General features: G+C 34.2%; 1 protein-coding gene across 5 annotated transcripts; it reads right to left on the bottom strand.

Annotated features, from left to right (window-relative positions):
* Window positions 1–1,595: 1,595 nt before the first annotated feature.
* Window positions 1,596–23,123, bottom strand: LOC106171088 (pyruvate carboxylase, mitochondrial). Of its 5 annotated transcripts, none has more exons than XM_087006743.1 (23): window positions 22,941–23,123; window positions 19,806–20,055; window positions 16,125–16,309; window positions 15,658–15,823; window positions 15,201–15,346; window positions 14,702–14,819; window positions 14,214–14,484; window positions 13,590–13,752; window positions 13,004–13,186; window positions 12,505–12,739; window positions 12,193–12,210; window positions 11,753–11,770; window positions 10,422–10,646; window positions 9,722–9,878; window positions 9,229–9,335; window positions 8,836–8,966; window positions 5,583–5,832; window positions 4,913–5,041; window positions 4,551–4,666; window positions 4,112–4,291; window positions 3,550–3,798; window positions 3,110–3,253; window positions 1,596–2,619 (listed from the first exon to the last, which is right to left on the bottom strand). In XM_087006743.1, exons 2-23 carry the CDS (start codon window positions 19,996–19,998, stop codon window positions 2,368–2,370), a joined length of 3,636 nt encoding a protein of 1,211 aa, XP_086862869.1. In that variant the 5' UTR covers window positions 19,999–20,055; window positions 22,941–23,123; the 3' UTR covers window positions 1,596–2,367. The 5 variants fall into 5 exon arrangements, with proteins under 5 accessions (XP_086862869.1, XP_086862870.1, XP_086862871.1 ...); XM_087006744.1 differs by lacking the exon at window positions 22,941–23,123 and adding an exon at window positions 21,114–21,266; XM_087006745.1 differs by lacking the exon at window positions 11,753–11,770.
* Window positions 23,124–23,180: the final 57 nt, after the last annotated feature.

Below are 23,180 nucleotides of genomic sequence, written 5' to 3'. Positions count from 1 at the left end.
TTCTAATAACGATCTGTGTTTGCTAGGAAGTTCGTATTCATTATCTAATGTGGTTTGAGATGGTAAAATAAGTAGCATAGGAGACCAGTACAAATTGACGTGAATTGAATCCCTGGTGTAGTGGCATATATCGAGTGACTTGTAATACCTACGGGTAAGACTGCCATTAAACAGATTGAACTTGAGAGAGCCCTTAAGGGGGAAGGCCAACCCAATAACTGAAGAAAACGGTTTTAGGGTTAGGCCCGGTAGTAAAGTTTTAACTTTTTATAAAAAACAAAATAGCTAATCCCATCACCGTAGCTAATTATAATTGGGTTGACAAACGATTAACAGAACTTTACCATATCCGATTATAATTTTTATAAGTATCCCACTGAATACCGTTGTTCATCTTCTGTGACAACCACTTACTATTCGATCGTTTTCACACCTAAAAAATATTCATTTATTTTCTATTTGCCCAACTTAATACATTGTTTCTCCCTTTGCAGGGGTTGTTTTCCACTTGAGTACTTTTAACACATGAAATATGTATGTCATTCTTACTGTTTTTATCATCTTTTAACCAAAGTGAATCAGTAAGTTCACTCACTGCATTACAATTTTCCATTAGACTGTTTAAACATTTACAAATATCCATTTACTGCCGAAGCCATTACTGTAAATTGATGTCAAGAAAGTATGATTAAATCACTAGATCGACTAAACTTTAATAATTAGGAAGAGTGGAGTGTATACTGGACTGTACATGTATGTGCGTTCATTTAGTGTCAGTCAATTACGTTCTACTTTGATCTGGAGCTTGTCCGAATTATTCCATAAAAAAGGCCGATCTCAAAGCATAAGCACGACATTCATTTGCATGTTTGTGTTAAAAAAACGCATCTATCAATCTGAAACAATTTATAGAAAACTTTGATTCAGGGTATAGTGCAACTAGCCATGGGGCCCACGAAATATATACATATATCCTCACGTATTATCGGACTACTTCGTGCAGGTATTCAAAATCGTTACCGTTCTTATAGAATGTGTCAGAAAAAGGGGCCAACTGTGTGACGCAATTGATTCCATACCAAAATTGGGCAGTAGAATAAAATATCACGAATTTGATCTCTGAATATCTAGTGAAAAATCAATCTGCGGCCCAGGGAAAGGGTAACAGTGAAAACAGTTCATTTTAGGTATTCTTTATTTATTCAAGTTTTTTCAACATCGACAAATATCTTCACTGTCAACTTACCGGTTTTAAGGAACGGATTCGTTTTATGGGGCTAATCATGTATGACACCAGGTTTTTTTTTGCGACAGCTGTGCTGGAAGAATCCTTTTAACATATTAATAGCCACTAAGATTGTCGGTCCTGCAGTGGTATTTTCTCGCATCACAAGAATGTAGTCAAGTGCCAGTTCTTGCGACAACTTTGACGGTTGTTCCTTTCTTTACAGTGCTTTTTATTAAATGGATCCAAGAGTCTAATTAGTAGAGTGGGCCAACCTTCCGTTTTTTTTTCAAATTATTTTACACTTTTGTAGAACTATCAGATTTCCTGCTTTTTTCAATGATGAAGAACTTGAACACCACACAAAATATTTACATACTACATTTTATTCAAAACAAAATATTGCTTGTGCCTAATTATACTGGGCAATCAAAAGATCCCTTTGAAGTTTTGTTTTTCAAAAGCACTTCATTATACAATGTTCTAGATATTCTCAGTTTTTCATTGAATTGTGTAAATAAAATTTAGACGTAAACATTTCAATTGTACATGTGAACTCCAATCCTGACACGAGTACATTTATACAAAGCAATGACATCCACCTATATTTGCAAATATTCATTTTTGTTACTCAAAAAAAAAAAAAAAAAAAAAAAAAAAAAAAAAAAAAAAAAAAAAACCCAAAAAATCCACTCTGCACAAATAATAAAATCAGAAAAAAATGAAATTAAAAAAAAGTTTCTTATAAGAGCACCAACACCCCTTCTGACAACATTAATTTTAACCATCTTCCTATACTAGTATACATGGCATATTAACAGATTTCAAATCCATGATGTTAAGAAGATGCCAACCTCAGCTGTATTTGTGCATTATCTAGCTGTGGTTTAAGTATATGGACTAGACATTTAACCTATAATTCTATCTACTATCAGTACTATTAATAATATTTTTTTAGTATGGCATCAAGACAATGGCAATTAAAATAACAATTGTATAATCATTCCTTCCATACACACAATTATGCATTCCATGCCATAATATTCAAACTTGCCATTATTTAAAGCATCAAATACAACAAAGCTGGCATTTTTTTTTCTTTTTTAAAAATTTTAACTATATATTAATATTCACAAACTCAATCAGGCCTCAATTTCCATTAACAAATCATCTCCCTCCAGTTTCATGTCTTTTGTGACAGCTACTTTTTTCACAATGCCATCAATTGGAGCAGTGACAGTCATTTCCATCTTCATGGCGGACAGCACCAAAAGAGTATCTCCCTGTTTAACCCTGTCCCCTTCCTTCACCTTGATGTCTACCACGTTTCCAGGCATTGGAGACCCAATGGAACCCTTGACTCCTTTTAGAGCCTTAGGATGGAAGTGCATTTCCTGACAGAAAATAGAATGATGTACTTGTTCATTTTGGATAAACATTCCAAATCAAAAATAAAAATGTAGTAAAGTGAACATGGATTTCTTGAGACTAAGAGAACCTACAGATTCTTAGTTTCTAGATTATAACACCAGGCATAACAGACAATTCACTGCTTCTTTATCTTCTTTATGGGAAAAAAAATCTGCGAAAATTTACAGAAAAACTATCATGACAATTTCCTCTCAGAAGCAAATTCTTGAAAATGTTTTACAACATATAACTAACTATTGAAACAAATGGCAAGTAAAATAAAATCTGAATTGCACACAAGTTTCACATATGGAGAAAAAAATAATTTATATTTTATAAACCATGCACATTAGTGTGTTTTCTAAAAGTCATTTGTATGTTAAAGGCAACCTGATATCAAACCACAGAAAAAAACTGCAAAACCCATTTTAGTGCAGTCTCTGAAATAATCTCTATTTATCAAAACAGACATACCTTCATAGCTTCCAGATCTTTGACTAGAACAGATCTTAACTGTCCATTGAGCTCAAAGAACACCTCCCTTTCCCCAGTCTTGGTCAGTTTCTCAGACACTGCCAAGGTCTTGATGTGCAAGGTTTTTCCCTTCTCAATTTCCACCTAAAACAATATGGTTGGTTTCAATTAATACACTCTGATTTGCTACAGCAAATACAAAGATATCACAAACAACAAGTGTAGTCTGTTATTATATTTTTCAATCATATACATGTAATGATAAAGGGCAACATTTGACGATTCATAGAAATACTTACATGCATACCAACAGTGCTAGTGAGTCGACCTGCATAAAACTTCTACATACAATCTAACAGATTACTGTATCCAGTTATAAATACAACTGAAACACTCTTGTCCCTATGAAGTCATTTGCTGCAAAAGTGCCTTTCTCATACCTGGATTTCTTGCCCAATGAGAGGTCCTGTGAAGAACAATTTGCTTTCCAGTCTTTGTACAGGGCCATATGTTTCCTTGAATTCTAGGTATTCTTCAGTAACTTTAGGATAGAGGGCAGCACTCATCACTTCTTTATCTGTGACATTCTTTCCATGTCTTTCAACCAACTGTGAATGTAATTGATCAAAGTCCATGTCTGGCAAAGATTCCCCTGGCCTGCCTTTAATTCTTGGTTTATCTTTTAACACCTGAAATAAAGAATTGTGATTAATAATCCCAGTGTGGCCTCAAGGGTAATGATAAAAAAGACAAAATAACGGCAATATCATAGATTGAAGATATCCAGTGTTTGTCTTCACTGTGGACCATAGTAAGCTAAAATTTCCCACAAAACAGCCAAGATTTTCAAAGATAAAAAGATAAAAATAATATTAAATTTAAGGTAAAACTGTTGGGGTATTATAATGTTTGGCAACTAAAGCATGTAAGTAACTGTTATCTTTTAACTACCATATCCTCCAATTAATGCAGGAACCATCTACCAAATGTCCTTCTAATTACCTTACTCCTCAGAGGTTCTGGAAATCCAAATGGCGGTTCTCCAATGTAGCCCTGTAGATACTGTATGACAGAGTTAGGGAACGCCAGTTCTTCTGCTCTGTCCTTTACCATCTGCCCGGTAAGCTTATTCTGTACCATAAACTGAGCTAAATCTCCCACAACCTTTGAGGATGGAGTCACCTAAAATAAATAAAGGCATTTAAGGAAGTGTATAGACAATTTAGCTGATGAAAATATTCCACATCTATCATAACATGGATATGTCATTGGCAGAATAAAGATATAGTCAATAATACAGTTTGTCCCATTTATGAGTATGCTTCTTTAGTACATATTTGCCTCTGGCAAATATTCCACCTGAGGTCTCTGAAGTCTTGAACCCTGATGTCTGCTTAAAATTGTAATATATCAAACATGTCGATCATGAATTTCACTTCACCTTGATTATGTCTCCTAAAAGCTGGTTGGCCTCAGCATATTTCTTCTTCACCTCCTCAAACTGGTCAGCTAGTCCAAGGCTGTAGGCCTGGAATTGAATATTGGTGTACTGGCCTCCTGTAAAAAGACAATGGATTGTAAATCATTGAAAGGTGAGGAGATCTTTGAAAAATATGACTACGTACAATTCAAGCATACGTCAAAAACATTTCGTTAGTGGGAAAAACATTCACTTTATGAAATTTTAAATATGAAATCAATTTCTATTTCTTACAACTTCATCATCATAAACAATAAGCACTATGCATTGTTTAAAATTTTAAAATCTGATATTAAGCTGGTCACAAATCAGTGTTTTCTTACCTGGGATCTCGTTCAAGTAGACATCAGCATTTGAGCTCTTCAGAGTTGTACAGCATTCAAATGGAGCATACAGCTGCCTGGCCTGAGCCCAGTACGCAGAGTAGTCAAACACATTATCCAGTTTTATACCTAGTATTAACAATAGTACACGTATACAGAGAGAAAAAGAGGGAGAGAGAGTAAGTACAGTAATTTAATGCTAAGATATAAATTTAAGAGCAATTCATGTTTCTACCAAAATGGAAATATATTCACTTGTAGCCAGACGTTAACATTTCTGGTATCTATAATTTTCAACTTTCTGAGAAAATATTTTGAAATATTAAAGATTCTTTTTATTACAATTTGTCATCTTTTCTCCTTTTTTTAAAATGTTTAATACTCATACATTTGCCAAATGTGATGTAATGAATAATGTACAATGGTTTCAATTAATACCCGTCATGTCAGCTTAAAATAAGGTCAATAAGTGTTTGCTATAGATACTGTTAAAATACTTAAGAATACAAATGGGACATACTTGTACCACCTTCAGCATTAGAATATTGACAGTAATATACCTGTTTTAAGCAATGCTCTTTTTTATTATTATTATGTACTGGGTACAACTTAGGCACAAGTATAAGAGAAATAGAGAAGAAATTAAAGTTAGAGACTTAAATGTACATACCAGTATCCAATTCTGTATTTTCCACAGCAGCCACAATTGCACCCATGCTCGGCTGAGAAGTTAGTCCTGAGAGAGAATCCACAGCCACATCAACGATATCAGCTCCTGCTTGTGCAGCTGCCAACATGGATGCCACACCAGCACCTGCAGTGTCATGTGTGTGAACATGGATGGGCATGTCTGGGAATCTCTCTCTCAGGGAGCCAATCAAAAGCTTCGATGCATTTGGCTTGAGAAGACCTGCCATGTCCTGGAGAAGATATTAAAAAATACTTCAGTAAATGAGGAGACTATGTGTAATCAATTGTCACTCTACAGTACACATCAACATATACCACACAGAAATAACCAATACAACTAGAGGATCAGAGAGGCGATACCGCCTCCGAATATTGTACCACCAGCTGGAGCAAGCGCATTGGTATAGACCTCCACATACACAAAAGAAGGGACACAGCCACCAGTCTTATGCTTGACAAGCTGTAAAAATGCAATCAACAAGAATTTTCAAAATATGCAAAAAATATATATAACTTAAAATGGTACAATCAAAGTTAAGTTCATCGTAAGGTAGGTCAAAGGTCAATTTCAAGGTCACAGTAAATTGCCAGTATATGACTTCCTATTCAACTTTAATGGTAACTATGGACCTATCTCTGCCAGGTTTGGAGATAAAAGAGAAAGAAATTTGCAAAATTCAGTTCATAGTGAAAAGTAGGTCAAAGGTCAATTTTAAGGTCACATTTAGATTGCCAGTATATGACTTTCCATGCAAGTTCAATAGAAACTATGGACCTATCTCTGCCAGTTTTGGAGATAAAAGGGAACCAAAATTTGCAAAGTTCAATTCATGATAAAAAGTAGGTCAAAGGTCAATTTCAAGGTCACACTTAGATTGCCAGTATTTGACTTTCCATGCAAGTTCAATAGAAACTATGGACCTATCTCTGACTTCTTATTCAAGTTCAATAGTAACTATGGACCTATCTCTGCCAGTTTTGTAGATAAAAGGGAAGAAAAATATGCAAAGTTCAGTTCATGGTGAAAAGTAGGTCAAAGGTCAATTTCAAGGTCACAGTAAAATTGCCAGTATATGACTTCCTATTCAACTTCAATAGTAACTATGGACCTATCTCTGCCAGTTTTGGAGATATAAGGGACTAAATGTTTTAATTTTGGAGTTACCATAATGTGCCATAAATTTCCTACAGAAAAAATTAATTAAAATAAAGAAAAGGTCATTTTGGTCAAAATTCTTGAAATAATAGGTGTTCTGAAGTTCCAGATGTTCAAATTTGATGAAATAATGTCATTTTTGACCACAAGTTGTCTGCTTTGCCAAGCCTTATGTTTTATTTTTCCGGAGTTCAAAATTTATTATCCATTACAGTACTGCACATTTTGCTTTCACCACCAATATGTGCCAGTATATGACTTTCTATTCAAGTTCAATAAAAACTATGGTGAAAAGTAGGTCAAAGGTCAATTTCAAGGTCACATTTAGATTGGCAGTATATGACTTCCTATTCAAGTTCAATAGTAACTATGGACCTATCTCTGCCAGGTTTGGAGTTAAAAGAGAAAGAAATTAGCAGAGTTCAGTTCATGGTGAAAAGTAGGTCAAAGGTCAATTTCAAGGTCACATTTAGATTGCCAGTATATGACTTCCTATTCAACTTCAATAGAAACTATGGACCTATCCAGTTTTGGAGATAAAAGGGAAGCAAAATTTGCAAAGTTCAGTTCATGGTGAAAAGTAGGTCAAAGGTCAATTTCAAGGTCACATTTAGATTACCATGACTTCATATTCAAGTTCAATAGAAACTATGGACCTATCTCTGCCAGTTTTGGAGATAAAAGGGGTCAAAGTAGATAAAAGGGAAGCAAAATTTGCAAAGTTCAATTCATGGTGAAAAGTAGGTCAAAGGTCAATTTCAAGGTCACATTTAGATTGGCAGTATATGACTTCCTATTCAAGTTCAATAGTAACTATGGACCTATCTCTGCCAGTTTTGGAGATATAAGGGACTAAATGTTATAATTTTGGAGTTACCTTAATGTGCCATAAATTTCCTACAGAAAAAATTAATTAAAATAAAGAAAAGGTCATTTTGGTCGAAATTCTTGAAATGGGAGGTGCTCTGAAGTTCCAGAAGTTCAAATTTGATGAAATAATGTCATTTTTGACCACAAGTTATCTGCTTTGCCAAGCCTTATGTTTTATTTTTCCAGAGTTCAAAATTTATTATCCATTACCGTACTGCACATTTTGCTTTCACCACCAATATGTACTTTTTGATACAGCGTAGCTCGAAAACTGTATGGAATACAAAAAAACGGAGACCACCTCCAGTGTTGGGCTTTACATGCTCTACAAAATGCAAAAAAGAATGGGTCTCTAGCATTAACGGTTCCCGAATTAGAGACAGTTTTCAGTTTCGGTATCTTATGGCCGCTACTCCCGTTAAAATGCACTGATTGACCCCAAATTCACGGAGATGAAAGATGACCTGAAGGGTATCATTTTCCAATAATATTATTGGTTAAGTCTGTGTGGTGTCTGAATAACAGCGCAAATAATTTTTTTTTCATAAAAAAATTCATTTTTTTGAAAAATTTGGCCTGTTTGACCTTGAAATTAAGGTCAAAGGTCAAATCCAAGGGCATATTTGAAATCTACACATATGACTTTTGGAAAGCCGTCTGTAGAAATTTTTCCCATAATTCCTTCCGTAGGGTAGATAATTAGCAATTAATTTTGCCATTTTTGGACAAGGGTGCATTGCAATGAATGCCACACCTAGACCCCAATACAGACAAAGCCCAAATTTTACGTGGAAGGAGTTGAGATTATAGGTGACCTAAATCCAAGAGATGGGTATAGGGGCCCTTACCGTCTAGGAGGAGAAGCGGTAACGATGACATGGCGGCGGAGCCGGCGGAGCCGCAGGAGCCGGCGGAGCCGCAGGAGCCGGCGGAACGGACCGGACGGGACTAAAACCATGTGTACCGCCAGCGCCAACGCTGGTGGTACAATAACCTAAACAGTTAGTGTTGCTTTATTATGTATACAAATAAAATCAATCAAGAGATTTTCAAAAATCTATATTTCAATAATTTCATACAGGTATTCATTGCAACAGGAACAAAATAATACTAAATTGCAAATTGAAAAGTAAGTACCATATTTGATACTTATATATATATAAATTTATTTTAGAGATCACAAAAAAAAAGGGTAATGAAATATTGCCTTTATTCCTAGAATATGTGTCCCTCCCTTGACCAGGTCATCTGCCAAGGTCAGGTAGTAATCCAGATCATACTTAGTTCCAGGTTTAGTGACATCTCCTGTATAGCATATGGCTGCCTCCACCACTCCACCTTAATGCAGAGATAAAATACATTAGGGTAACCTTACTCTGTTTGATATATTTAAAAGCTTTAAATGTTAGATGTTTTTGGAAATTTTTGTGCACCAATAATATCATGTTCCAGAACTAAAAACTTTTTCATTGACATTTTTAACAAAATGTCCTTATTTTGAAGTTAAAACCAACTTATAAAGTAGAAATAACTTTTTTTCACATTTGCTTATCTCTTAAATTTTATCAATTACTGAATCAAAACACATGCAGTCTTTCACCTGCTTTTGCTGAAGCTTCCATGCCAAGAATTAAATTGGGAACATAGTTCAGAGAATCAAACACTCTGAATATGTCCATGCCACACTGAACAGCAAGATCGCAAAACCTAAAGTTGGGAAAAATTGGATCTTTTATTCTATGTAAAATGAAAGTGGAAATCTTTAAACTGGGACTTAATTTCTTACAACTGTTTAAATATGGCAGCTGTTTGAAAAGGTGATAACTACAAAATAGAACAGTATCACATTGTTCGTTTAATGTAGCACCTAATGCTCATACAAACCAATGTTCTAAATTCTCCATATAATTACAACACCATACAACAAAGGCATAAAATAATCAGAAAACTCACTTGTGGATCACATTATCCATACACTCACTTGTAGACCACATTAAAGTGATACTCACTTGTAGACCACATCAGGGGTATACTAATTTGTAGACCACATATTTGGTATACTCACTTGTAGACCACATTATTGGTATACTCACTTGTAAACCACATTATCTGGGTAGCTGGTATAGCCCACAGCATTAGCACCTCGTAGTAGCATCTGGAAGGGGATATTAGGGATAAGCTGTCGCAGCTCTTCCAGCCGTTCCCATGGACATTCATGAAGAAACCTCATAGCCACATCAAATGTGGCACCTGAAACAAAGACCACATTCTCTAGATTCAGTGCACTCTAAACTGTGTAAAAAATCTTCCATAAGACAGTCTCTCAAATACAGCTCTATTTACACTCTTTTGCATAAAAAATGCTGACAATTACCTGTAGACAAAAATGGAAAGGAGCGGTTCATGTTTTCTATTACAAAATGTTTATAATTGTGGAAAAAAGGTTAAGATATTAAAAGTAAGGGTTCTTAAAAATTGAGTGCACTAACTGAAGAGTAAGGGTTAAACTATCAGTATATAAAGATGTTTTACAACTGATCACCTCTGAGTGGAGAAATACCATAACCAGACCACTATCAGACTTTTTCCTATTTTAATAAAATAATTTCATAAAATGTATTCAAAATTCCAAACTGCAGCAGAATTCTCTAAGTAATCTTTCATTTGGTGATATGCAGTCTGTTTTTATTATTACGTAAAATATAAAGTTTTGCTGAAAACAGAAATGTAAAAGCTTTCTTCCATTAAATCAAGATATGTGAAAAAAATTCAACAAGGCTTCAACAAACTAACCTCCCCAGTTCTCTAAAGCAAACAAATTGCTGAGATGGTGAGAAGTGTACGGAGAGATTCTCTTCATGTCGTAAGTCCTAACTCTAGTAGCCAGTAGGGACTGGTGGGCATCCCTGTATGTGGTGTCCATAAGCAGAAGACCTTTGTGATTTCTGATTGCTTTTGCCAAACCACTGGGTCCTTCTTTGTCTAGAACATTCTTCCAGCCTTTGGGATGCTTGACATCTGAAACATTACATATACTTTTAATGCTAGTGCTTTAAGAAACAAAGAAGTGATTTTGATATTCTTAAATGGTTATAACTCTCTTTCAATTTCTTTTTTTCTCTCGTTTTATATGCAACAAAATTGTTTAGTAATAAATAAATTATGGTAAAAGGAGGTTAAATATCACATTTTTTCCTCATTTTTTATAGACTTAAGTCACCAAAAAGGAATCCTTCAGTTACTATTACTTTTATAATCTGCAGAAACCAGACATAAAATAGCTCTTAATCTATGGGAATGATACTGTGTAATAATGATTATCAAAACAGCCAAAAGTCTGTAGGCAGTTTTTAATGCCCTACATACAATATTAAATGAAGCAGAAATGAAACAATGAAAACAACTAAATAATGCATATGTTTTTATCTACCCAAGGCTTGTACATAAATACAACAACTTGTAATAAGCTAAAATATGAATATGCACTATCAATATGAAAAAGAAGTCAAGCACATGCCATCACCTGAAACAAAAGTTACATTTACTATAAATACTGAAAGGTGATGCGTTTTCATTAATACTTAGCAGCAAGGTCAGCAAACCCAAAAGTGGTTTTATATTGAAAGCATAAAGCCAGCCAGTCAGCCCGCAATAAAAAAAACTAACGAAAAGAAGGTATGTGAAACACAATTATAACCCAATAAAGCCATCTAACATATACATGGGGGTCACATCTATCTTAACACCTAGCGTTAAATTTGCAATGCTTCCAGTTCACAACACCTTGCTTTAAGGTTGCAATGCTTCAATTTCCGTTAATTCAAACAGTTTTCAGTTTAACTCCTCCTTCTCCAGACTTTCTATTTTTCTTAAATTATAGGTTTGTATATCCAAGTATTTACCATTAAGATGCAAGATCTTTAAAAAAGATGTTCCTTCGCAAGTGCAATTCATTTCAAAGCACACCGCATATTTCATAATACGAGTACAATGCGAAAATTGTAGGGCTTCTACAGAACATACAGCATATTACTATACATTTAACGACAAAATGAGTGACACCACTTTTTGTTAAACAAGTGATTTACAATGTTAAAAAAATCAAAAATTGAAAACATAGTTACCCTGGGTTGTTGTTGTACCTGCACAAAAAAAAATTTTAAGCACAAAGGTTTAAAGATATGATTCCAATAAACGATATGGCCATAAAAGTACTATGAAAAAAAGAAAGAAAGTTAATTGGGAAAGAAAAAAAATTCCTGAATAGCCTGGAATAAAAGTATTAATAACTTTCCTACAACTTGTTCATGTACCATTAAATGATGAAAATATGGAAAGAAAGGAGGACTGATACACTGTAATATCGTAATGCAATACATGCAGGTATTAAGCAATGCACCAAGTATTTAAAGCAGCAATGGTAAAATCCAAAAAGCTATTTTTGGCATTAAAATAGCTGCATAAACACAGGAACACCAGGTCATCTCCATCTGTTATTCATCAATTTTTCATTAAAAAAATATCAATTAGTTGTTAACAAACACAAATCACACTTCTCTCTTACAGTGATGATCAAAAGGTCCTACAAAAAAAAAAGCACCTTTATCTTATTGTCATACTTCACGCCAATATTTGAACTAACAGAGCTTTAGATAAAACTACTCTAAAGCAAGAATCACCTTGAAGATATAGCGTAAAAGAAATGAATGAGTAATCATTAAAAGTATAACTGAATAAGTGAACTTACAGAAATATAATAAATAAATGTTCAGGGACACGACTTAACAGACATTTGTTGGTATAGGATAAAACTCTTTCCAATAATAAAAAACATAATAAAAATTGATAAAAGGAGTCAAATCTTTCACAGTCTTACCAAAAGGCACATGCGGCACAGTTGGCACAATCTCTGCAGGCTGAAGCCCAGTTGCTAGCGGAGTGAGGGGGCCGTTCACCATCACATCGGCCAGGTAGCGGAGCAGCTTCTGCGCACGGTTCTGGCTGGGTTTCAGCTTGAAGAGATCTGGATGTTCATCTATGAAGTAAGTATCCACAGCACCTTCCAGGAACTTTGTATTTTGGAGGACATTGAGCAGGAACGGTGTGTTGGTCTTAAAAAAAATGAACAAGGTATTCTTCAGATCTTTGTACAGCCCCATTTTAATTAAAAAAACAAATTTACAGAACACTCAATGTGCACTAGACATACATGTATGGTTAAGTTTGGCTTTAATTTTTTTTTTTTTCAAATTTTCTTGGCTAAACATGAAGTTTTGGCTGTAATTTTTCATTTGGCTGGCTAACACAAAGCCCATTTACACATAAACCATGGACAGTGTGAATCCAACTCACTTTCAATTGTTAAATTTTCTCACCTTAACTCCTCTTATCCTGAACTCGGTCAGAGCACGTACCATCTTGGCACATGCATCTTGGTGGGTGCGTGCATGAGAAATCACCTTCACCAGCAGAGAGTCATAATATGGAGAGATGATGGCCCCCGCATAGGCAAGTGCACTGTCTAACCTGATACCCATGCCTTCTCCACTGCGGAATACCTGGCAAAAGAAAAAGACTGTGCAATAAGTTCACAAAATGAATCATGATCTGGCTGCTGAATGAGATATGCCACATCACATAGTTAGGTTGTGAAGATCTTAGTAAATTATAATTACATTTTTGACATAATATAAAATTCATGAAAAGGTTAACTATACTCACAAAAATGACAAAACAAAATAAAATTACATTTTTTGTCAGGTCAAGAGTACACATTATAATGACATAAGTATGTACAATGAAAGTCCCGTTCATTAAAAGTACATGGAAATTGATCTTCAATTTAGAAATTCTGCAACAAAGGAATAGTGGAACAGAGACTGTATTTGAAGTGAAATTTCACATGGGCTTATATAAGTTAAGAGAATACAGCTGATTTTTATAAAATTCATGAGAGGAGACCTCAATTCTTCCAGTGTCTGGCTGGAATCCCTTGGCTGGATCTTCAGTGGTCATTCTGCACTGTATAGAGCTTCCATTGAGCACAATGTCCTCTTGCTTCATCTTCAGCTCCGGCAGCAAGAACCCTTCAGCTATCCTGATCTGAGATTGCACTAAATCCAACCTGAAAAATAATTTGGAAATTAACCCAACTGATGTCACCTCATTATCACAATCATAAGAACAGTGACTTTTTTATGAACCTCAGTCCAATTTTTTTGTCACCATTACTTAACTAATAAAATTTGCATGGGAAATATTGTACACAAACTCATTAACACAGATTCTTATGAAAATGACTGGGAGCACATGTAATGTAATGTAATGTAATGTAATGTAATGTAATGTAATGTAATGGCAATCAACTTATGAATATGCTAAATAAAAAGAACTGGTATTCAAATGTACATATTTATCCATAGTAGCAAAGTTGGGGCTACAGAAACTCAAAAGAGTTCCTATAGCCTAAAATTTATTCACCAAGTCTTCGATAAGACCAGAAAAGCTTTTTTACTGTAACAACAAGAATTATCCCTTAAAACAAATATCATATCACATTATAATATCACCAATCTAGCATCTCACCCTGTGACTTCTTCCGTCACAGTATGTTCCACTTGCAGTCTGGCATTAACCTCAATGAAGTAGTAATTTCCATGCTGATCCAGTAGGAATTCCACAGTGCCAGCGTTCTCATAACCCACATATTGAGCCAGTTTTACAGCATCTGCTGTCATCTTGTTACGGATTTCACTGTTGAGCCATGGAGCTGGGGCAATCTCCACAACTTTTTGATGCCTACGCTGGACTGAGCAGTCTCTCTCATACAGATGAATTACATTTCCGTCTTTGTCCCCTGATAAAAAGTATATAAAAGTACTTATAATTCAAAGAAAAAATGAGAAGGCACTGCTATTTTTTTTATCTCCATTTTGCTGAAGAATACTTTTTCTCTATGACACATCTTTATAGACTAAAACTACATTCACCCTAGCTGCCACACTTCAAAGCTCAATAATTGACGAAGAATATTTCTTTCTTTATAAATTTTTTTTTTACAAATCCAGAAATACCTAGAATTTGCACTTCAATATGTCTTGGTCTCTCAATGAACTTTTCTAAAAACAGTGAGCCATCTCCAAAAGCAGCCTCTGCCTCTGATCTTGCACGGTTAAAGCTTTCTTCCACATCCTATGGGGAAAATAAGTACCTGATACTCATCATGATTCAAAGATGACTTTCAGTTAAATATACAAATTTCCCTTTCGGAATATTTACATTAATCACAACCTTGCATATAAAATGCATATGCTGACCAAAGTCCTGTGCTAATAAAATATGTAAAGACTTCCGCCAAATAAATTCAATGCATATGTAAGCTCGAAAAAAATTAATTCAAAATTTTCATGACTCAGCTCACTTCCCACAGCTAAAAACCCATTCAGCTTAATGTCAACTATCCACATCATAGGCTATATAAACTAATACTGCTACCCCTAACCAATTCCAAATTCTACATACAAAATCGATGAAAACAACTGGTCTGATCCAAATTTTATCCACTTAACTCACTTTGATATCTCTGACCATCCTCATTCCTCTGCCTCCCCCTCCGTAAGCTGCCTTGAAGATCACAGGACAGCCATGGATATGACAGAACTCCAGAGCTTCCTCGGCAGTCTGGATTGCCTGAGCTGTGCCAGGGACTACCTGAACACCTGCAACAAATCATATTGGAGCTTTATGAACCTATGCAATTAAATCTGCAGGGATGTTCTCATTTTTTTTTTCTCCAAAATGTGAAAATCTTTAGTCTATCCTGTTATTGTCAAAAAAAAAAAAAAAAAAAAAAAGATTTGAAATGGGGTGGTACTGATTTAAAATGACTACGAAAAAGAAATGTATAGTTGTCTACTCTGAAAAAACTTTTGCAAATAATCCATAAAAACTGGACCTCTACTGAAATTAAAAGAATGACTTGCTGTATTTTAAACCCTTTTGGTCAATTTTCTAGACCTTATCACTGTACCTGCATCAATGGCAGCCTGCCTAGCCTCCACTTTGTCTCCCATCTTCCTCACAATTTCTGAAGGTGGTCCAACAAACTTGATGTCATTTACTTCACAAGCTTTAGCAAAATCTGCCCTCTCTGAGAGGAACCCATAGCCTGGATGGATAGCATCTACATTGTTTTCCTTAAAACATGAAAATAAGCTTTACCTGTTATGAAAAATTTTCAAATTCATGTTTGTTGATAAATGAAAAATGTCAGTTTTTAAAATTTCCAACATTCATTAATTTCATCATTTATAATACTTGTAACATTATCAGCATCAATGACATTAAGAGTTGCTAAAAGATATCAACATGCTAGAGCACAGAGAGCACTACTTCTGACATAGAGCAATTTCTAAGTTTGACCCCACCCACTTACACATTTCTATTTCTAATCAAAGTTACACCCTTATAGTTACATTTTGTAACATTTCCTTATACCTTGGCAACCTGTATTATTTCAGGTATGTTCAGATAGGACGCCACAGGTGGAAGACCTTTCCCTATGAGGTATGCCTCGTCCGCCTTCTGTCTGTGAATGTGCATCGTATCTTGCTCCGAGTAGACAGCCACTGTTCGAATCTTCATCTCATGACAGGCTCTGAAGACACGGATGGCAATCTCACCTATAGCACAAAATTAAAGTTTAGTCAAAAATTAAATCATTCGTTAATCTTACTTTGAAAAGATGTAGAGTGAAGATAGTGCTGTTCAGCATCTTATGATAAGCTAAAAAGGCAGACTGAAATATCACCCAAAACAAGATAACAAATAAGATGAATATAGTAATTGATAATTTGCCTTGAAAATCATTGTTTGATCCTAACATGTCTTTAATTATTATAATGCTCCTTCATCTATGATAAGATAAAATCTTTGGTAAAAAATGCTAATAATTTGAAACAAATAAATTTCAGAAAAAAAATGAAAATATTCTCAGAACACACAAATTACAATAATCACAATTTTTAAATTTACAAAATTAAACAAACACTTTCATAAACAATACCTTTGAAGTCATTAAGAAACTACTACAAGATTATCAGCAAAATAATAAACAACAAGCCTTAGAGCTTTATATAGCAAAATAAATTATAACTTAAATAATTTCCCCATAATCATCTGGGTATACCCTATCCATATATAAATGATGCATTGAGTGGCTATTTTCTTATTTAAAATAAACCATGTTTTAAGTAATGCTCTATAGATGAATTGGATTATGGAACTATGTCACAATGACACTGAAGATGTCATTAAAAGTTATCAAAACAAGTTTTTAGTCTTTGTTTTCATTTATACCAAAAAAAAAAAAAAATGAATTAATCAAAGAAAAATAATTGGCAAATTTGTTAATGTTAAAATAAAATCGAAGTTAATGAGTCAGTGTTTGTCCTTTTTTAACTTTAGTTGCACAACAACATATTTTTAGAAAAAAAGAGAAGATAGATCCGTATATTGTTTCTGAAATCAGATTTCTCAATAGGTATAGATTAAACCAACGTGATGGTTTAACACAAAGAGTTATTATTCAGTCAAAAAGGTGACATGAATAGACCTGGTATCCATTCCTTTTTTGTTTCAATAAGATATGCTCCTTTTCATTCATATTTTCTTAATTTTCATTATTCTGTGCATGGTCTTTTGTCACACTAGTTAAAGCTGAGACTTTGTTATTCTTCTACATTGCCGTTGTCTTTGTCTCCTTTCGTATCATTTTATATCCTCTCATCCATGCATGTGTCAATCAAAATTTTGGAATCCTTGTTACTGTCAAAATCAAATATGGTCTCCGATTGGTTATGGACATGGCCAAATTCTGTGATATAAAGGCCCAACTTCATGAGTATCGTCATCATTCAGACAGCTTCTTATTTGTTCAAGATTTTATTTTCAACTACACATTGAGGCATTATGAAAGCTTTTTCTGGTGATACAGATGAATTAAATTTAACAACAAATATATTGAACAGTACAATGATGAACAGTACCAACTCTCACCAAACAGCCTCAAACTTGTACCTCACCGTTGATCTAGGATTTGCATCACTGGTCGTCAGCCTACTCAGATTGATTTGTAACACTCTGTCTTTCATAGTATTTTACAAGGAGAGAGCAAATACATCCACTGATTATCTACTATCCTGGACTGCGATCATGGATAACATCTTTTTAATCACAGCAATATTTACCAACAATCTACCTGCTTTGCACGTTTATTTGGGATGGATTGACTGGTTCTTTGTTGCAATGCAGACAACCACTGTTTATATTTGGCCAATCATGCTGTTTGCAAGACTTTCTTCACATTGGCTGCTAATTTTTGTGGCATTTGACCGTTATCTTGTGATAAACAAACCTGTAAAAAGCATCGAGTTTCGAAAGGTAACAAAATGGCGATGGCGGACATACGTATTACTGACAGTGATTGCTTTGTATCACCTTCCAAAGTTTTTTGATACTGAATTTGTTGGATTTATTCCTTGTAAACACAGCTCAAATGACTTTTGCCAAGTTGTTCAGTTGAAGGAATGGGCCAATGGTTACAAAACTATTTACCGCAAGGTGTTTCCTTTCATTATTAATACTTTACTAACTGGATTCATGGTTATTCTTTATGTGAAGCTTATTCAGTCCTTGAGGAGACAAGCTAAAATGCGACTGACAATGACCAATTCTACATGTGATAACTCCAGCCAGATCATAAAAATGGTGGTGTTACTGGTGACATTTTATGTACAAGCCGTGATACCTTTTAGTTTTACGTGCTCCTTTTTGACTCTTATAGAGAAGAAACCTGGACAGTTTTCACTCATTATACACTGGATAAAACCAATGGGATTTTTTGTCTAACAAGTCTCAACTCATCAATTAATTTTTTCATTTATGGACTGTGTGGTTCAACATTCTGTAAAAGATAAAAACATTTGATGGGTTTTCAAAAATGAAAATGATTACATAAATTTTACAGACAAACAATGTGCATTTAGAGCTTAATATGGCGAAATAAAAAAAAATTTTTTTTCCAAGATACTTCATGAGTTTTTCATAATCACCAAGGTATACCCTATTTAGAACCATTCAATAAATAGTTTTTTTTTTTTAGTTCTATATTTAAATTTTGGCTAACCTCATTTGAAATTTTCATTTTTGATTTTTTTTGTAGATTTTAACAGCACAGATTCAGACATTTAGTATAAATAATCAAAAACGATCTCTTGTGACAAAATATTATTAAATTTTTGCTTCAAACCTAATAGTCTAATGTACATTGTCTTAATGTGCATGTAGCATTAATTAGTATCTTATATCAATGGATTTGAGGTCTAATAAAACACAACATTGACCAGTGTTGCCATCACCATATATTGACAGATGACATCATCATTGATTGATCAGAGAAGGGAAAAGCTATCATCAATTAGATGACAATTGCAACATTTGATGTTATCCTAGAGGGCAAAGACATTCAGGTTTTGAATAAATACATTATACAGCAATTACAGATTTCTGCTCTCAGTCAATACGTTGCTTTGCAAAACTCAGAAAAGTGATATTAAAATCTAAGGTCGAGAGCAAGATATCAACCTCAGCCAGTCAATAAATGCTTAGCATGTATTCAATTTATCTTATGCACCATGCATGTATGTATGCCAACACTTGCCAATGTGTCAAGGCAATAAAACTTCAACTGAAGAATCTTGTCTGAATAACCATTAAATCAAATCATACTGGACAGGTCAATATCTTGCTTATGGGAATACATCACACATACACAGAAATGTTCCATACAATATATAATTATTATAATGCTAAAGTGATAATAATTTACAGCTAGGGCAATGAAGAATTGACAAGTAACCCCAATGAATCTTAAGTCAGTAAAATTACAAACTAATTTAACAATCTGTTTCTGACATTTTTTTTCATTTAGTAACTGCATGGTCTCATGACAGCAGATATTTCATTTTCAAAGCCAAAAAGGGAAACTGCTCAACACATTATATATATATATATATATATATATATATATATTTTTTTTTTCCAGTTGACAAAATGATACACATGTCAATCCATGGGTAAAATAATGTAGCATACAATGGGGAACCTGGGGTACCATACCTCTATTAGCCACCATCAACTTCTCTATGGGTTGTACCTCTGGCCTCTGGTTGGGTATGGGGGTAGAGTAGGCCCTGGCAAGCCCCTGGGGCAAGGCATACCCATGTTTTGGTTTGACCCGTCCAGCCAGTGGGGTCAACTGTGTGGAGGCAGCCACACGGATCTGAGCAGTGCGAGCTTGCAGGCGCAGCATTCTGCTGAATTAAGGTAATGCCTCTTCTAATGCTCTCTTTCACAGCCTTGGCTTGAGCTGGGAAGGAAATAAGGGAGACAAGTGATCAAATTAGTGTCAGGTTTAACCGCATTTCTCCCATTCTAAAATGTTCAATATGGAAGAAACCGCAAGGTTGTGCAATTTATTCCAGTCTGCTAGATACAGCATAATGCTTTATCTAATAGTCAGCAATGTTATCTAAAGAGAAGAAATGAAAATAAACCAAAATGTTTTGACTGAATTCCAAAGAATAGTGTCAATAAATGCTTGTACAATTTTAGCTCAATGTGAATACTATTCCTCATGCAGACTAAAAATCAAAGACACAACTCCTTAATTAAGCCACACAAGGAAATCAATATTATCTTGACAGAAATTGCTTGGATAATTAGATATTAATATAATGCAAATAACTCCACACAAGTAAATTTCCTAAATTGACCTCAAGCAGCAAAATAAGACAAGCAATTCAAAATTGTGCAGTTTCTCATTCATTTTAACCGCTGATATCTAAATCTATACACACACATCAAATACTGACCAAGTTCTTACTATATGTAGCTGTACTTAAGCTTGAATCATATGAAAACCCATTTAAATGCATATATATATTGATACAAAGTAACAGCTGAAACTGTAACATATAACCGCATCAGACAGAAGGAAAACTATTTAAACTGCAATAAAAAAAGCACCCAAAATACACATTTTGGAATGATTCCTTGATGCGGAGCTACATTATATATTGTGTACCTAGTTCATCTGTAAAAGGTCACTTTTTCATATAGGCAAAAATTAATTTCCTATATAGACAGTCTATATTGACATTGTACATATTATTAAATAATTTTATTTCCATCCTATTATATACATAACACCCACTGCACATCTGCATTTGTCTTTGTTGAGTAAAACAACATAAGAGGCTTTGCTTACAAGAGAAATTTTCAAACCATAACCTTACCTTAGACGACACCATAAAGAATGCAACAAAAACAACCAGCTGATTACACCTTAATTCATATCCAATTTGCATAGTCAAAATTTGAGTTCAAGTAAAGTCCAAAGTCCAATTAAAAATTAAAATAGTTCACCTTGAAACTGACACAATATCCTTGAGATACCATCTTTCACCTTGCCAAACTCATGTTGATCAGTATAATGCTATACTTTAGTATATCTAGCTATACCTATGCTAGTGCAGGTGAATATACTAACATATGTAGGTGCATGTAAGTACAGCAGGACAAAACACACCTTATAATTGAGTGGATAAAAAGTAGTAGGTCACTGGCCACATATATAAATGACCTGGATTTTTTGTGGGGGTACCTGGCTGCCAAATAAGGCCATTTTTTTATTTGCTAAATCTTATTTCTAAAAGATTCCATTAAAAATCCAAAAATAATGCTGTGATGAACTTCATAAAATAACTGAAAGGTGTACATGTCAGGCTGAGAATTGTATTCCTGGATTTGTTTTTAAATAATTGTCTGTAAACAATTCTAGCATTTAATTTGCATAATGTTTTGATCATAAGAGATAGGGTATGTAAACACAGAAATCTTAGTAGGATGAACATGAAGGTGACATTGGTGAAGGTCAGAGTCCAATCTGCGAGACTGTTTGTTAACCCACTCAATAACTCATTTAAATGGCCTTACTTAAAGACATTAATTGGCCTTTATATCAAGTGTGTTCAAGCTGGCCTTTATATCAAATTTATTTAACCTACAAATGCTGAGCACTAAAAACATTTAAATGCAAAATTATTCCAAATATATCCCATTTTGTTTATGGTGATTTAAATAAAACAATTCAATCATACAAAAGTTTTTTTTTAACTACTATTATTTTTTTTATTCTCTTTCTCAATAAAAATGCTGTTCATTACATGTACAATACATACACAAAGACAAACAAGCACACACGTGTATGCATATTGTATTAGACAATAAATAAATGAATGAACAAATAAATAAATAAATAAAATAAACAAAAAAGACACCAAAATTTAATTTCTACCTTGAACTGTGGTTATCTATCTTTTATCTACTGCAAACAAACTGAAGTGACAATCTATGCTCTATGTTTGACCTGACGTGCCTTAATCCTAATACAGCAAGCAAATAAACATGTTTCATACATATTTACTTTTAACAGCGTTAAGATACACTTTATTGTTAGGTCAATATATATATATACTGTAATTTAAAGATTCTATTTCACTTAAATTCCCTTTTATATTTTTGTGTTTTTACTACCATGTGCTATAACATTTGCCTATACTTACTTTCAATAAAATATTAACTTTGCATCCCTCAATTAAAACACAGGTTGGTCTGATGGGGTTAAGGGGTAGGAAAGTTATTATCTTTTTCTTTTAATTAATTCTACTTATTTATTTTTATTTATTCAAGATCAATATATAAAGACAGACATATAAAGAAAGAAAGTAGGCCCTACCATACATGCAACAAAGGCACATGACTATAAGCAGATTCTGAATAAATTGATTTATAATTACGTAGGCGTCAGATGGAGGAAATTGCATCATGCTGCATGTGGAGACAAAAAGAGATGTTGGGGGGGGGGGGGATAATCGATAGTATTAATGGCATGCCATTATCTGTAAGACCCTATGTAATGGTCCGATTAACAGATAATGATCTTGATATATGTATAATTTATCTCCGACTATCCTACATTACGAACGAGGGTCATTGCTTTCTAAAAAGTGCATTCACACAAATAACTGACTGACATGCGTTACGTTAGCAATTCTTAGGATGATTAGTAACTGTACAGCATGTATATAATTACAAGTACGTACCGTTTAATCAGAATGCATGCGCTTGCATATGGAAGCTGTGAGTCGATACTTAGGCTCTTTTTTTACCTGTCAACGTCAAATATCTCACCTGTTTAACAATGGATAAATGCACGCCGTTCAAGCAGTACGACACATTGGGCAGTGGTGCATAAAAAACGTACCAGTATCACTGGTAGTCTGGTAGACTTGATGACCCGCAGTGCTCATGCAGTGGCAGCATGCTGTTGTTTTCTTAGTTCAAAGCCTAGTTCAAAGACTGACCTTGTTCTTTAATGGGATGTAAATATGATGTCTTATTTTTACGTTATTTGGCATTCAATTATGTGCC

Source organism: Lingula anatina, chromosome 2 (genome assembly GCF_051362555.1).
Source record: "Lingula anatina isolate TDL-2025a chromosome 2, LinAna3.0, whole genome shotgun sequence".
Taxonomy (NCBI): domain Eukaryota; kingdom Metazoa; phylum Brachiopoda; class Lingulata; order Lingulida; family Lingulidae; genus Lingula; species Lingula anatina.
Note: the sequence above shows the minus strand (reverse complement) of the source record. Positions and strands in the feature narration are given on the sequence as shown.

What these genes read in the sequence shown, in the direction of transcription:
- LOC106171088 (XM_087006743.1), bottom strand. Translation starts at nt 19,998, where the DNA reads ATGCTGCGCCTGCAAGCTCGCACTGCTCAGATCCGTGTGGCTGCCTCC. An exon ending in AAATACAGAATTGGATACTG is followed by an intron (nt 5,042 to 5,582) that starts GTATGTACATTT and finishes TGTTAATACTAG; the next exon opens with GTATAAAACTGGATAATGTG. An exon ending in TCATTGGGCAAGAAATCCAG is followed by an intron (nt 3,254 to 3,549) that starts GTATGAGAAAGG and finishes ATATTGTTTTAG; the next exon opens with GTGGAAATTGAGAAGGGAAA.